Consider the following 13,773-nt stretch of genomic DNA (forward strand, 5'->3'; position numbering starts at 1 on the left):
TGTTTCTAGATTTCTTGATGATGGCCATTCTGACTGGTGTGAGATGATATCTCATTGTAGTTTTGATTTGCATTTCTCTAATGATTGAGCATTCTTTCATGTGTTTGTTGGCAATCTGTATATATTCTTTGGAGAAATGGCTATTTAGGTCTTCTGCCCATTTTTGGATTAGGTTTTTTGTTTTTTTGTTATTGAGCTGCATGAGCTGCTTATAAATTTTGGAGATTAATCCTTTGTCAGTTGCTTCATTTGCAAATATTTTCTCCCATTCTGAGGGTTGTCTTTTGGTCTTGTTTATGGTTTCCTTTGCTGTGCAAAAGCTTTGAAGTTTCATTAGGTCCCATTTGTTTATCTTTGTTTTTATTTCCATTTCTCTAGGAGGTGGGTCCAAAAGGATCTTGCTGTGATTTATGTCATAGAGTGTTCTACCTATGTTTTCCTCTAAGAGTTTGATAGTTTCTGGCCTTACATTTAAGTCTTTAATCCATTTTGAGCTTATTTTTGTGTATGGTGTTAGGGAATGATCTAATCTCAAACTTTTACATGTCCCTGTCCACTTTTCCCAGCACCACTTATTGAAGAGGCTGTCCTTTCTCCACTGTACATTCCTGCCTCCTTTATCAAAGATAAGTTGGCCATATGTGCGTGGGTTTATCTCTGGGCTTTCTATCCCATTCCATTGATCTATCTTTCTGTTTTTGTGCCAGTACCACACTGTCTTGATTACTGTAGCTTTGTAGTATAGTCTGAAGTCAGGGAGTCTGATTCCTCCAGCTCTGTTTGGTTCTCAAGAATGCTTTGGCTATTCGGGGTCTTTTGTTTTTCCAAACAAATTTTGAAAATTTTTGTTCTAGTTCTGTGAAAAATGTCAGTGGTAGTTTGAAAGGGATTGCATTGAATCTGTAGATTGCTTTGGGTAGTAGAGTCATTTTCACAATATTGATTCTTCCAATCCAGGAGCATGGTATATCTCTCCATCTCTTTGTATCATCTTTAATTTCTTTCATCAGTGTCTTATAATTTTCTGCATACAGGTCTTTTGTCTCCTTAGGTAGGTTTATTCCTAGATATCTTATTCTTTTTGTTGTAATGGTAAATGGGAGTGTTTTCTTGATTTCATTTTCAGATTTTTCATCATTAGTGTACAGGAATGCCAGAGATTTCTGTACATTAATTTTGTATCCTGCTACTTTACCAAATTCATTGATTAGCTCTAGTAGTTTTTTGGTAGCATCTTTAGGATTCTGTATGTATAGTATCATGTCATCTGCAAACAGTGACAGCTTTACTTCTTCTTTTCCAATTTGGATTCCTTTTATTTCCTTTTCTTCTCTGATTGCTGTGGCTAAAACTTCCAAAACTATGTTGAATAAGAGTGGTGAGAGTGGGCAGCCTTGTCTTGTTCCTGATCTTAGTGGAAATGTTTTCAGTTTTTCACCATTGAGGACAATGTTGGCTATGGGTTTGTCATATATGGCCTTTTTTATGTTGAGGAAAGTTCCCTCTATGCCTACTTTCTGCAGGGTTTTTATCATAAATGGGTGTTGAATTTTGTCGAAAGCTTTCTCTGCATCTATTGAGATGATCATATGGTTTTTCTCCTTCAACTTTTTAATATGGTGTATCACATTGATTGATTTTCGTATATTGAAGAATCCTTGCACTTCTGGAATAAACCCCACTTGATCATGGTGTATGATCCTTTTAATGTGCTGTTGGATTCTTTATGCACGTATTTTGTTGAGGATTTTTGCCTCTATGTTCATCAGTGATATTGGCCTGTAGTTTTCTTTCTTTGTGACATCCTTGCCTGGTTTTGGTATCAAGGTCATGGTGGCCTCGTAGAATGAGTTTGGGAGTGTTCCTTCCTCTGATATTGTTTGGAAGAGTTTGAGAAGGACTAACACCCATTTATGATAAAAGCTGTCCAGAAAATGGGCATAGATGGAACCTACCTCAGCATAATAAAGGCCATATACAACAAACCCACAGCTAACATCATACTCAATGGTAAAAGCTGAAAGCATTTCCTCTAAGATCAGGAAGAATAAAAGGTTGTCCCGTCTCGCCACTTTTATTAAAGTTCTGGGAGTCCTAGCCACAGCAACCAGAGAAGAAAAAGAAGTGAGCGGGATCCAAACTGGAAAAGAAGTAAAACTGTCACTGTTTGCAGATGACATGGTACTATACATTGATGATCCTGAAGATGTTACCAGAAGACTACTAGATCGTATCAATGAATTTGGTAAAGTTGCAGGATGCAAAATTAACACTCAGAAAGCACTTGTGTTTGTGTACACTAACAGCAAAAATCAGAAAGTATATAAGGAAACAATCCCATTTACCATTGCATCAAAAAGAATAAAATACCTAGGAATAAACCTACCTAACGAGGCAAAAGACCTGTACTCTGAAAACTATAAGACTCTGATGAAAGAAATTGAAGGTGCCACAAATGGAAAGATATACCATGTTCTTGGTTTGGAAGAATCAATACTGTCAAAATGACTACACTACCCAAGGCAGTCTACAGATTCAATGCAATCCCTATTAAATTACCAATAGCATTTTACACAGAACTAGAACAATTTTTTTTTAAATTTATATGGAAACAAAAGACTCTGTATAGCCAAAGTAATCCTGAGAGAGAAAAATGGAGCTGGAGTTATCAGGCTCCCTGACTTCAGACTATACTACAAAGCTACAGTTATCAAAAAGACCTACTGTATAGCTCAGGGAAATCTGATCAATACTCTGTCATAACCTAAATGGGAAATGAATCTGCAAAAGAATAGATACATCTGTGTGTATAACTGAATTACTCTGCTGTACACCTGAAACTAACACAAAATTGTTAAACAACTTCAATATAAAACAAAAATTTAAAAAATCATTTCCAAAAATATATGGTAGTGGCACAAAAACAGAAATATAGATCAGTGGAACAGAATAGAAAGCCCAGAAATAACCCCATGCACCTATGGTCAATTAATCTACGACAAAGGAGGCAAGGAAATACAGTGGACAAAAGACAGTCTCTTCAATGAGTGGTTCTGGGAAAACTGGACAGCTACATGTACAAGAATGAAACTAGAACATTCTCTAACACCACAGGCAAAAATAAACTCAAAATGGATTAATGACCTAAATGTAAGACCAGATACTATAAAACTCTTTGAGGAAAACATAGGCACAACATTCTTTGACATAAGTTGCAGCAATATCTTTTTGGATGCACTTCCTAGAGTACTGAAAATAAAAACAAAAATAAACAAATGGGACCTAATAAAACTTAAATGCTTTTGCACAGCAAGGGAAACCATAAAAAAAAAGACAACCTGCAGAATGGGAGAAAATATTTGCAAACGAAGCAACTGACAAGGGATTAATCTCCAAGTATACAAAAAGCTCATGCAGCTCACTATCAAAAAAAATAAACAAACAAACAACCCAATCAAAAAGTGGGCAGAAGATCTAATAGACATTCCTCCAAAGAAGACATATAGATGGCCAAAATCACATGAAAAGATGCTCAACATTGCTAATTATTAGAGAAATGCAAATCAAAACTACAATGAGGTATCACCACAAACCAGTCAGAATGGCCATCATCATAAAGCATGCAAACAAATGCTGGAGAGGGTGTGGAGTAAAGGGAACCCTCCCACACTGTTGGTGGGAATGTAAATTGATATAGCCACTGTGGAGAACAGTATGGAGGTTCTTTAAAAAACTAAAAATAGAGCTACCATATGATCCTGCAATCCCTCTCCTAGGTATATATCCAGAGAAAACCATAAATCAAAAAGATACATAAAGCACCGAGCTGATCTCCCTGTGCTATTCAGCTGCTTCCCACTAGCTATCTATTTTACATTTGTTAGTAGGGAGGTGGCGGGGAGATGCAAGAGGGAGGAGATATGGGGATATATGTTTACGTATAGCTGATTCACTTTGTTATAAAGCTGAAACTAACACACCATTGTAAAGCAATTATACTCCAATAAAGATGTTAAAAAAAAAAGAAAGAAACATTCACCCCAATGTTCATCACAGTGCTATTTACAATAACCAGGACATGGAAGGAACCTAAATGTTCATCAATGGATGAATGGATAAAGAAGATGTGGTACATATATAAAATGGGATATTACTGAGCCATAAAAAAGAACAAAATAATGCTATTTGTAGCTACATGGATGGACCTAGTGATTGTCATACTTAGTGAAGTGAGTCAGAGTAAGTCATATATCATATGGTATTGCTTATATGTATAATCTAAAAAATGGTACAAATGAACTTATTTACAAAACAAAAATAGAGTCACAGATATAGAAAACAAACGTATGGTTACCAAAGTGGAAAGGGAGAGAGGGATAAATTAGGAGATTGGGATTGACATATACACACTACTATATATAAAATAAATAACTAATAAGAACCTACTGTATAGTACAGGGAACCCTGCTCAATACTCTGTAATGACCTTTATGGGAAAAGAATCTAAAAAAGAGCAGATATATGTATATGTTTAACTGATTCACTTTGCTATAGAGCAGAAACTAACACAATATTGTAAATCAACTATATTCCAATAAAAGTGAAGTAAGTCAGAAAGAGAAAGACAAATACTGTACGCTAACACATATATATGGAATTTAAGAAAAAAATGTCATGAAGAACCTAGGGGTAAGACAGGAATAAAGACACAGACCTACTAGAGAATGGACTTGAGGATATGGGGAGGGGGAAGGGTAAGCTGTGACAAAGTGAGAGAGTGGCATGGACATATATACACTACCAAACGTAAAATAGGTAGCTAGTGGGAAGCAGCTGCATAGCACAGGAAGATCAGCTTGGTGCTTTGTGACCACCTAGAGGGGTGGGATAGGGAGCATGGGAGGGAGGGAGACACAAGAGGGAAGAGTTATGGGAACATATGTATATGTATAACTGATTCACTTTGTTATAAAGCAGAAAGTAACACACCATTGTAAAGCAAGTATACTCCAATAAAGATGTAAAAAAAAAAATAAGCAAAAGACCTAAGTAGATATTTTCCAAAGAAAATATTCCAACAGCCAACAGGTACACGAAAAGTACCTCAGCATCATTAATCATCAGGAAATGCAAATCAAAACCACAATGAGATATTACCTCACACCTTTCAGAAAGGCTGTTATCAAAAGACAAGTGCTGGCAAGTGCTGGGAAGGATGTAGAGAAAAGAGACCCTTTTATACTGTTGGTGGGAATGTAAGTTGGTACAGCTGCTATGGAAAACAGTATGGAGGTTCATAAAATAATTAAAAATAGAGCTACCGTATAATTCAATTTCAGTTCTGGGTATATATGTAAAGAAAAGAAATAACTATCTTGAAGAGATATCTGCACCCCATATTTGTTACTTCATTATTCATAATAGCCAAGGCATAGAAACAACCTAAGTGTCCTTTGACAGATAAATTGATAAAATAAATATATATACACACACACACACAATGGAATATTATTCAGCTGTAGAAAGAGGGAAATCTTGTCTTTTCCACATCATGGACTAACCTGGAAGGCGTTATGCTAAATGAAATAATTCAGACAAAGAAAGACAAATACTGTATGATCTCACTTATATGGGAAATCTAATAAAACTGAACTTGTAGAAACAGAGAAGAGATTGATGTTTGCCACATGCGAGTGGTGTTGTTGGGTAGGGGAAATATGTGAATGTGGCCAAAAGGTACAAACTTTCAGTTATAAAATAAAGGAGGTTGAGGAAGTAATGTACAGCATGAAGACTAAAGTTAGGAAAACTGTACTGTATATTTGAAAGTTGCTAAGAGAGTAGATCGTAAAAGTTCTCATCAAAAGAAAAAACGTGTAACTATGTGAAGTGATGGATGTTAAGTGACCTTAATGTGCTTATCTTTTTTCGGTATATACGTATATCAAATCATTATGTTGTACACCTTAATCTTATACAATGTAATATGTCTATCATGTCTCAAATTAGGGAAAAATACAAAATCTGAGCAGACAAATAACAAGTGAGATGGTTGAATCAGTAGTCAAACCTCTCAACAAAGAAAAGCCCAGGAACAGATAGACGGTTTCACTGGTGAATTCCATGAAACATTTAAAAAAGAATTAACACCAGTCCTTCTCAAACTAGTCAAAAACCTAAAAGGAACACTCTCACACTCATTTTATGAGGCTAGCATTACCCGAATACCAAAGCTGGATAAAGATACTACTAGATATCCTTGATGAATACAGATGTAAAAATTCTCAACAAAATACTAGTGAACCAAATTCAACAGCACATAAAAGGATCATGCATCATCATCAAGTGGGATTCATCTCTAGGATGCAAGCATTGTCTACATATGCAAATCAATAAATGTGACACACCACATTTATAGAATGAAAGATAAAAATCACATGATCACCTCAATAGTTGCAGAAAAAGCATTTTACAAAATTCAACATCTTTCATGATAAAAATTCTCAATAAATTGGGTATACAAAGAACATATCTCAATATAATCAATGCCTTTTATGACAAGCTCACCACTAATAACAATATTCAGAGGTGAAAGTTTGAAAGCTTTTCCTCTAATTTCAGGAATAAGACAAGGATTCCAAACCTCACCACTCCTATTCAGCATAGCTCTTGAAGTCCTAGCCAGAGCAGTCAGACAATAAAAAGCAATTAAAGTCAGAAAGGGAGAAGTCAAATTGTCTCTGTTTACAGATGATATGATTTCATACATAGAAAACTCTAAAGGCTATCCCAAGAAATAATAATATTAGAATAATAAAGGAATTCAGTAATGTTTCAGGATACAAAATCAGTGTACAGAAATCAGTTGTGTTTCACTAACAACAAACACCCAAAAGAGAAATTAAAGACACAATCCCCTTTGCAATAGCACAAAATAGTAAAATACTTAGGAATAGGCTTAACCAAGAAGGTTAAAGATCTGCACATTGAAATCTAGTAGACATTTATGAAAGAAATTGAAGAAGACACAAATAAATGGAAAGATATCCCATATTTATGGATGATAAGAATTAATATTGTGAAAATGTCCTTACTATACAAAGCCATCTGTATACTTGCTGTAATCCTTATCTCAAATTCCATGGCATTTTTCATAGAAGGAGAGAAAACACTCCTAAAATTCATATGGAACCACAAAAGACCCCAATTAACCAAAGCAATTCTGTTAAAGAAGAACAAAGCTGGGGCAATCATGCATCCCAACTTCAAACTATATTACAAAGCTATAATAATCAAAAAATTATGGTACTAGCATAAAAAACAGCATATAGATCAATGGAACAGAATCAAAAGCCCAATTATAAACCCACACTTATGGTCAACTAATATTTGGCAGGAGGCCAAGAATATTCAGTGGGGGAAGGATAGTTTCTTTTATTAATGGTACTGGGAAAATTGGTTGTTTACATGCAAAGGACTGTATTGGACCCCTATATTACACCACTCACAAAAATTAACTCAAAACGGATTAAAGACTTAAGTGTAAGACCCACATCTATAAAACTCCTAGAAGAAAGCAGGGAAAATACTCCTCAACATTGATCTTGGCAATGAGTTTTTGAATATGACACCTAAAGCAAAGCCAGAGAAACAAAAATAAGCAAGTGGGACTACATCAAACTAGAAAGCTTCTGCACAGCAAAAGACAATCAACAAAATGAAAAGGCTACCTATACAATGGGAGAATCTTTTTATAAACCATACACCCAATAAAGACACACACACACACACATACACACACACATACACACTGTGGAATACTATTCAACCATAAAAAGAAGGAAATCCTGCCATTTATGGAAATATGGATAGTCTTTAGGGAGTTATGCTGTGTGAAATGTCAGACAGAAAAATACAAATACAATACATCACTTATATATGCAATCTGAAAAAGGCAAAATTATAGAAAGAGAAAGTAGGTTGCCAGGGGTTGGGGTTGGGGAAAATGGGGCTATGTTGGTCAAAGGGCACAAACTTCTAGTTATATGATGAAATCATTTTGGAGATATAATGTACAGTATGGTTAATATAGTTAACAATACTATATTGTATACTTAAGGTAATTGTGTGAGGTAATGGATGTGCTAACTAAACTTATTGTGGTAATTATTTCACAATATATATGTATAATGAATCATCACATTGCATACCTTAAACTTACACAACATTGTATGTCAGTTACATCTCAATAAACCTGAAAAACAATAACAAGAACAAAAACAAAACAACAAAATACTGGATTTTAGAAAAGAAGTGGTTCCTTCCCACTGAAGTGTGAATGTCTTAATATGTTATATGATACTACTTCCAGGGTAATGGAATCAAGTCATCAAACAAAGGCAAACAGAGAAACTATAATGTTGAAATTTCAGACACTGATCAGCAGATGAGAAAGGTATTTGGGAGCAGCAGAGAGATCATCCTTGCATTCTGAATCATATGCTGTGTGCCTCAGCCTATTCTGTTCTGAATAGAGATAAGGATTAAAAGTGGGCACTAGGTGCTTTGAGAAGCCCCTTGCTACCTAATTTATACCATTTCCCTTTGATCTCCCGTCTACTCTAGGTGTCACCTCTGCTCGCTCAGTTCCTCCTTCCTACCCACCACCGCAGGACCCGTTAAACCAGGGCCAGTACCTGGTCCCTGATGGCATCGCTCAGTCGCAGGTCTTTGAGTTCACCGAACCCAAGCGCAGCCAGTCACCATTCTGGCAAAACTTCAGCAGGTTAACCCCCTTCAAAAAATAATACCAACAGGGAGGCAGATAATTTTAAAAATAAAGTAAATAAAATTATATTTATAGATGGACCTTTTTTCGGAGAAGCACTGTTGAAATTTATATATATATATATATATATATATATATATATATATATATACATATATATATATATATACACATACATATACACACACACGCATACACACACACGCACACAGGACCTTGAGTGTACACACACACACACACACACACACACATGCAGAAGGACCAAAAATGTTTTCTGTTGTTTTGGGGAAGTAAAATCTGTAGTTGGTAGGAAGAAGTACCAATGAATTCCAAACACATGATCCCTTCTTAAAAAGTTTTCCATTCTTACCCTGTCCCCCTCCCCTTTACTTTCAGAAAATGACATTTCTATTTGTTCCTTTTCTTGTTGAGATAATCTTTTTGCTCTCCTGTGAGTGATTCATTGACTTGTCATTATTAACATAGATGTGTTTGTATTGTTTTTTAGTTTCCTGATGATACTGATGCTGATGACTTTTGAATTTAATTTGATGTGGTGGAGTTTGGGAGTTTTGAATTTCTTTTTTTCCTTTTCTTTTTCACTGGGTAAAGGGAGGATCCCCTTCCTCCACTCCCTCAACTGATCATCTGCGAATATTCTTGCAGCCCTGCAGTTGCCCCAAATAGCCTTTTCCCTGCATCTTCTGTCCTCAGTCATGCCAGTCTGGACATGCTCTGTTGTGCCCTGTGACATAAGTGCTCAATATTTCTATTGCTTTCACTGTGTTTTAGGTGTTGTAGAGGGATCAAAACTAAGCAGAAACAAGAGAATGTCAGAGTAATGATGCTAGAGAGGACTTCTGTTCAGGGAGCATTCTGCATTTGGGCTATTTCTTCTGCTAGCACTGGGGTTTCCCATGTTGCAGCACTGCTGGGTCATGCCAGTTTTGTATCTGGGGTTTAGTTTGGGTCAGTTTTTCTCTAATTCATGCCACTTTGGTTATGGTATTTCTTCTAGGCTTGTCCCTCCCCTAACCTAAAAAATCTGAACTAGAAGTAAAGAGGCTGAGACTCTGCCTCCTGGAGGAGGGATTCAACTGCCTCCAGTACCAAGTAGGTTTAGAGTAGGACTCCCCACTGCAACTGGGGGCCTGGTTGTACCTGCTTCCCATTGGCAGATTGTTTAGGCAGCATTGCTGGAGTCTGTGAGAGGTCAAGACAGAGCCCACCTGACCAAGATCATCAACTGTATTCAAATTATTGACCTGGACAGAATCAAGTGCTGATAGTAACCTCTTATAGGAAAGAACAAAGATGGACATGGAAAGAGATAACCTCAGCCCAAGATATGTACTTACAGTTCCTAACTTATGTGAAACTTCCCCCATTGTTAGCCGATTGCATGGATAATCTTCCATGGCTCCTTCCTTCCCCTCTTCCTGTCTTCCTTCTTTCTCCTGCTCTCCCCTGCACAGGAAGGTTGCTGGTATGAGCATAGTTAAAGCACTTCTGGCACTCAAAGACTGCCCTGTTTCCAACATTCTCCCATCCCACAACATTTGAAGTAAGCAAGCAAGGAGCCTAGGGGACATTTCCCTGTGGAGAAAGGATTTGAGACAGACATGCTACCCTCAGGCTCATTTTTGGTAGGCTTTACACTTAGGAAAAACTAAATTTCCACACAAAGAGACAGACTCCCTATGGGTACTCCCTATTCCTCCTCTCCACATAGCCCTCAGGTAGATAGACCTTGAACAGCAAGGAGAATGGAGTACAAAGGAGTAAGGATGGGCCCTACTATAGAGAGCCATTCTAGTGAGAAATCTGGAGATTGTGAGTCTATCCTGGACCCTGTGGGAGAAGACTTCATCATGAAAGGATCTCAGCTTAATGAGCAGGAGCCATGGCTGCATGGGACACAGCATAGCTGGCTTGATTGTGCTCTTATGCCTCCTGATCCAGACTAGGCCCTGCCCAGCCTGGGAATTTTTCTTCTATGGGAATCAAATTACAAGCTGTTTAAGCTCCCATTCTACCACACCCAAATGAAACTTGAGGAGTTAGCCAAGGATAAGTGTGAGCTGGGCAGAGGGCCAGGGCTCGGGACTGGCCACAACTGCTCAGCACCTGACCCAGCTACTTAAGCCCACTTGACAAGGAACCTGGTACCCAGTGCCTAAGCTAAAATGGCTTCCCTGGCAAACAGAATGTCTGGCTGTGCTCTATTTTCCTACTTTCAATTCCTTCCCACTAGGCTTGGCCTTGACTTGTTTCTCCAGGGCCTGGGGGCACACCAAGAGGGGATGCATGGACAGGTCCCTGGACCTACAACTTCTCTTGGCCAAGCTCAGTCACACTCCCACTTCCTGCTCCCCTGGGGCTGTGCCCAGAGCTCCAGGATCAGGGATTGTCACCTCTTTCCACCCACCTCTCATCCACCCAACCCACTGGCCTCATCAGATGCCAATAACTTATGAAAACAACAAGAAATCTGTTCACCATTGCTTGGAATATTTCCCCAGTCTATGGCAGAAAAGCAGACCGGTGGCCAATAGCCCCAAGGGGAACCCCATTACCTGGGCTCCGGATCCAAGCCTATTCTGTGTTCCCACAGCAATGCTATCCCCAAGAACTCTGTACATCTCTGTTTCTGCATGGCCCAGAGATCCCCTCTCCTCAACTCAATGAGGCCTGGATTTGCTCAAAAAGGCTTTGCTAATATATTCCATGGGCCCTCTTGTGGGATGGTCCTAACCCAGAAATCCACCTCCTCTTTCTCTCTCTCCCTCTCGTCCCTTGTATGTGTATATCTCTAAAGGATTTATAAGGACAGCAACAAGAGAGTTCTAACAATTCTAGTGTGAAGCCAAACAGTGATCTTTTAGTGCTTTGGGGCTGGGGTGGGCTGGGGTGGATGGATGGGCAACAGTAATTTTGATTACCCCTGCTGCTCTGCACTTGCCAGTTTATTATTTCATTTCTTCTATCTGACTGTTTGACCCTGTCAAACAAGTGTCAAAGTTGTGTGTTAAAAAAATGTTTAACAAAAATATGATGTTGTAATGACACAAAGCCTTATGAAAATATTTATGGAGTTCAATAAAAGAAGTAAAAAGACACCTCCAGGCATAGCTCTCATGCCATTTTGTGTGTGTGTTTGTGTGTGTGTTTTACCAATTGCAAAATAAAGGGAATTTGCCTGGCAGGGACAGCTTACACCAGCCTAGTCTTGGCCTGCCAGCCCTGCTGTTCTATTGCCAGGCTTGCCATGGTCTGTCTGTGGCCTTCCATGTCTTTTCTGGAAGAGTGGGTCACAAGAATCAAGTTTGATCCTGTAACCAGGGCTGCTTCAAATGTCTTCATGGGTGGGACTGTCCTTCATGTCACTTAGCTCTTTCACAAGACTTGAAGGCCCATTCCTGACCTTGCTCCTTTTCCTTGCAGCTGTAAGTCCAGTACCTGCCCTGTGTACTCTCACATGAGCTTAAAAGCTGCTTTTTGGACCTAACCAGAATCCATATCACTTAGGAATCCCCCACCCCCAGTTCTTTCCTAATGCTTCCAGTCCTGTCTCCTCAGAGGTATACATATTCTTTATCCACCCCCAAAAGTGGATGGAGTGACCTTACTGTTTCTTTCATCATGGTGTCTCCTGCACATACATGCTTCTTGCTGCCCACAAGGCTCCCATGTGGTGTCTTATGCTGCCCATTAGAGACACAATAGTTTGTATGTTCTGATACTACTTAACCTGCCTTTCCCCAGAAGAAATAAACACTGACCCTAATAAAATAATTATTCTTCACCCATCTCCCAACCCCCTTCAAATTGATCTCAGAGTTGCCTACTCTCAGAGAGTTCCTGGGTGCAGCATGGATTGAGGGGGGTTGGGAGCAAGAATATGGAATGGGTTGATACTAGCACATGAATGTGTCATTCTCTATAATCTCCTTGAGAGCCCTGTATCTTAAGTTTTTTAATCTAGGCTTCCAACAGGTGACTACAACCATAGGTCCTTTTTTCTCTAGTACCAAGAGCAAGGGGGAGGAGGCCTAAGGTCTCTGCTGTGGGCTTTGGCTTACTTCAGTGTTTCAGTCACAGAGACCACCACTCTGCTGCTTGGCCCACTTAACTTTTAGACCCTTTGGGATTTCCTTATTTATGATGACCTGCTTACCCCTGGCTCCCAGAGACTTCTGTCCTGAATAGGATATGGGACTGGTGAGGTAGATCTTGCTTGCCTGGAACTTTACCTACCAGGCCCAAGATAGCAAAATGAGACCTCAGCAATCCACCAAGTCCAACCACCTGCAGGGCAACAGTTCAGCCTGTCCATAGGTAGATTAGACCATCCGGGTTTGCAACACAGTTAGAGGAGGTGTTGGGAGGTAAAATTCATGTTCCCTGGAAGCACTCTATTCTGATTCCATCTCTCCCATTTCTCTCTTGAACTGTGACTTCTTTCTCCAGTAGGCCATGAGTGTCACATGTACACTGTTTTCTCATATAGTTGGGGAAGAGGAAAAAGTAATAGTACATGGCCATAGAGTGGCCCTGTGTTCTTCAGAAGCCTCTATTACTTCTGTTTAGCTCACCAATGCATCATTTAAGGCAGATTTTTAGGCAAGTTTATGTCCATCTCCACAATAGCCATGCTGCCAACCAGCTGAATTAGATTCAACTTGCATATCCTGAATATGTAATCTGGGCCAGGTACACAAGAAATACCAAGATGACTAAAATAAAATATCTACAGTCACTCAGAATTTAGTGAGAACATATAAGCATGGACCATAACAAGGATGGATGTGGGCCTGGAAGCACTCAATAAATGGAATGGTTAATTGTGATTGAGGAAGATCTTTGCAATCAGGATAAGTTTAGTTCTGCTGCAGTAACAGATATTTCCCCAAATCTTAATGGCTTTAACATACAAGAGTTTATTTCTTGCTCATACAAATCCTGCTGTGAGTCCAGGTGACTCT

The 13,773-nt window shown here is 38.7% G+C and overlaps 1 protein-coding gene across 8 annotated transcripts in view; it reads left to right on the top strand.

The window, feature by feature from the left end:
* Window positions 1–8,854, top strand: part of ARHGEF9 (Cdc42 guanine nucleotide exchange factor 9) — a 207,483-nt gene extending 198,629 nt beyond the window's left edge. For all 8 annotated transcript variants that reach the window (XM_081221593.1, XM_081221592.1, XM_081221597.1 and 5 more), the window contains one exon: window positions 8,626–8,854. In XM_081221593.1, the coding sequence (XP_081077719.1) occupies window positions 8,626–8,807 (182 nt within the window). In that variant the 3' untranslated portion in view covers window positions 8,808–8,854. The remainder of the gene's footprint in view (window positions 1–8,625) is intronic.
* Window positions 8,855–13,773: the final 4,919 nt, after the last annotated feature.

This window comes from Mesoplodon bidens (assembly GCF_964165515.1).
Source record: "Mesoplodon bidens genome assembly, chromosome: X".
NCBI classification, from domain to species: domain Eukaryota; kingdom Metazoa; phylum Chordata; class Mammalia; order Artiodactyla; family Ziphiidae; genus Mesoplodon; species Mesoplodon bidens.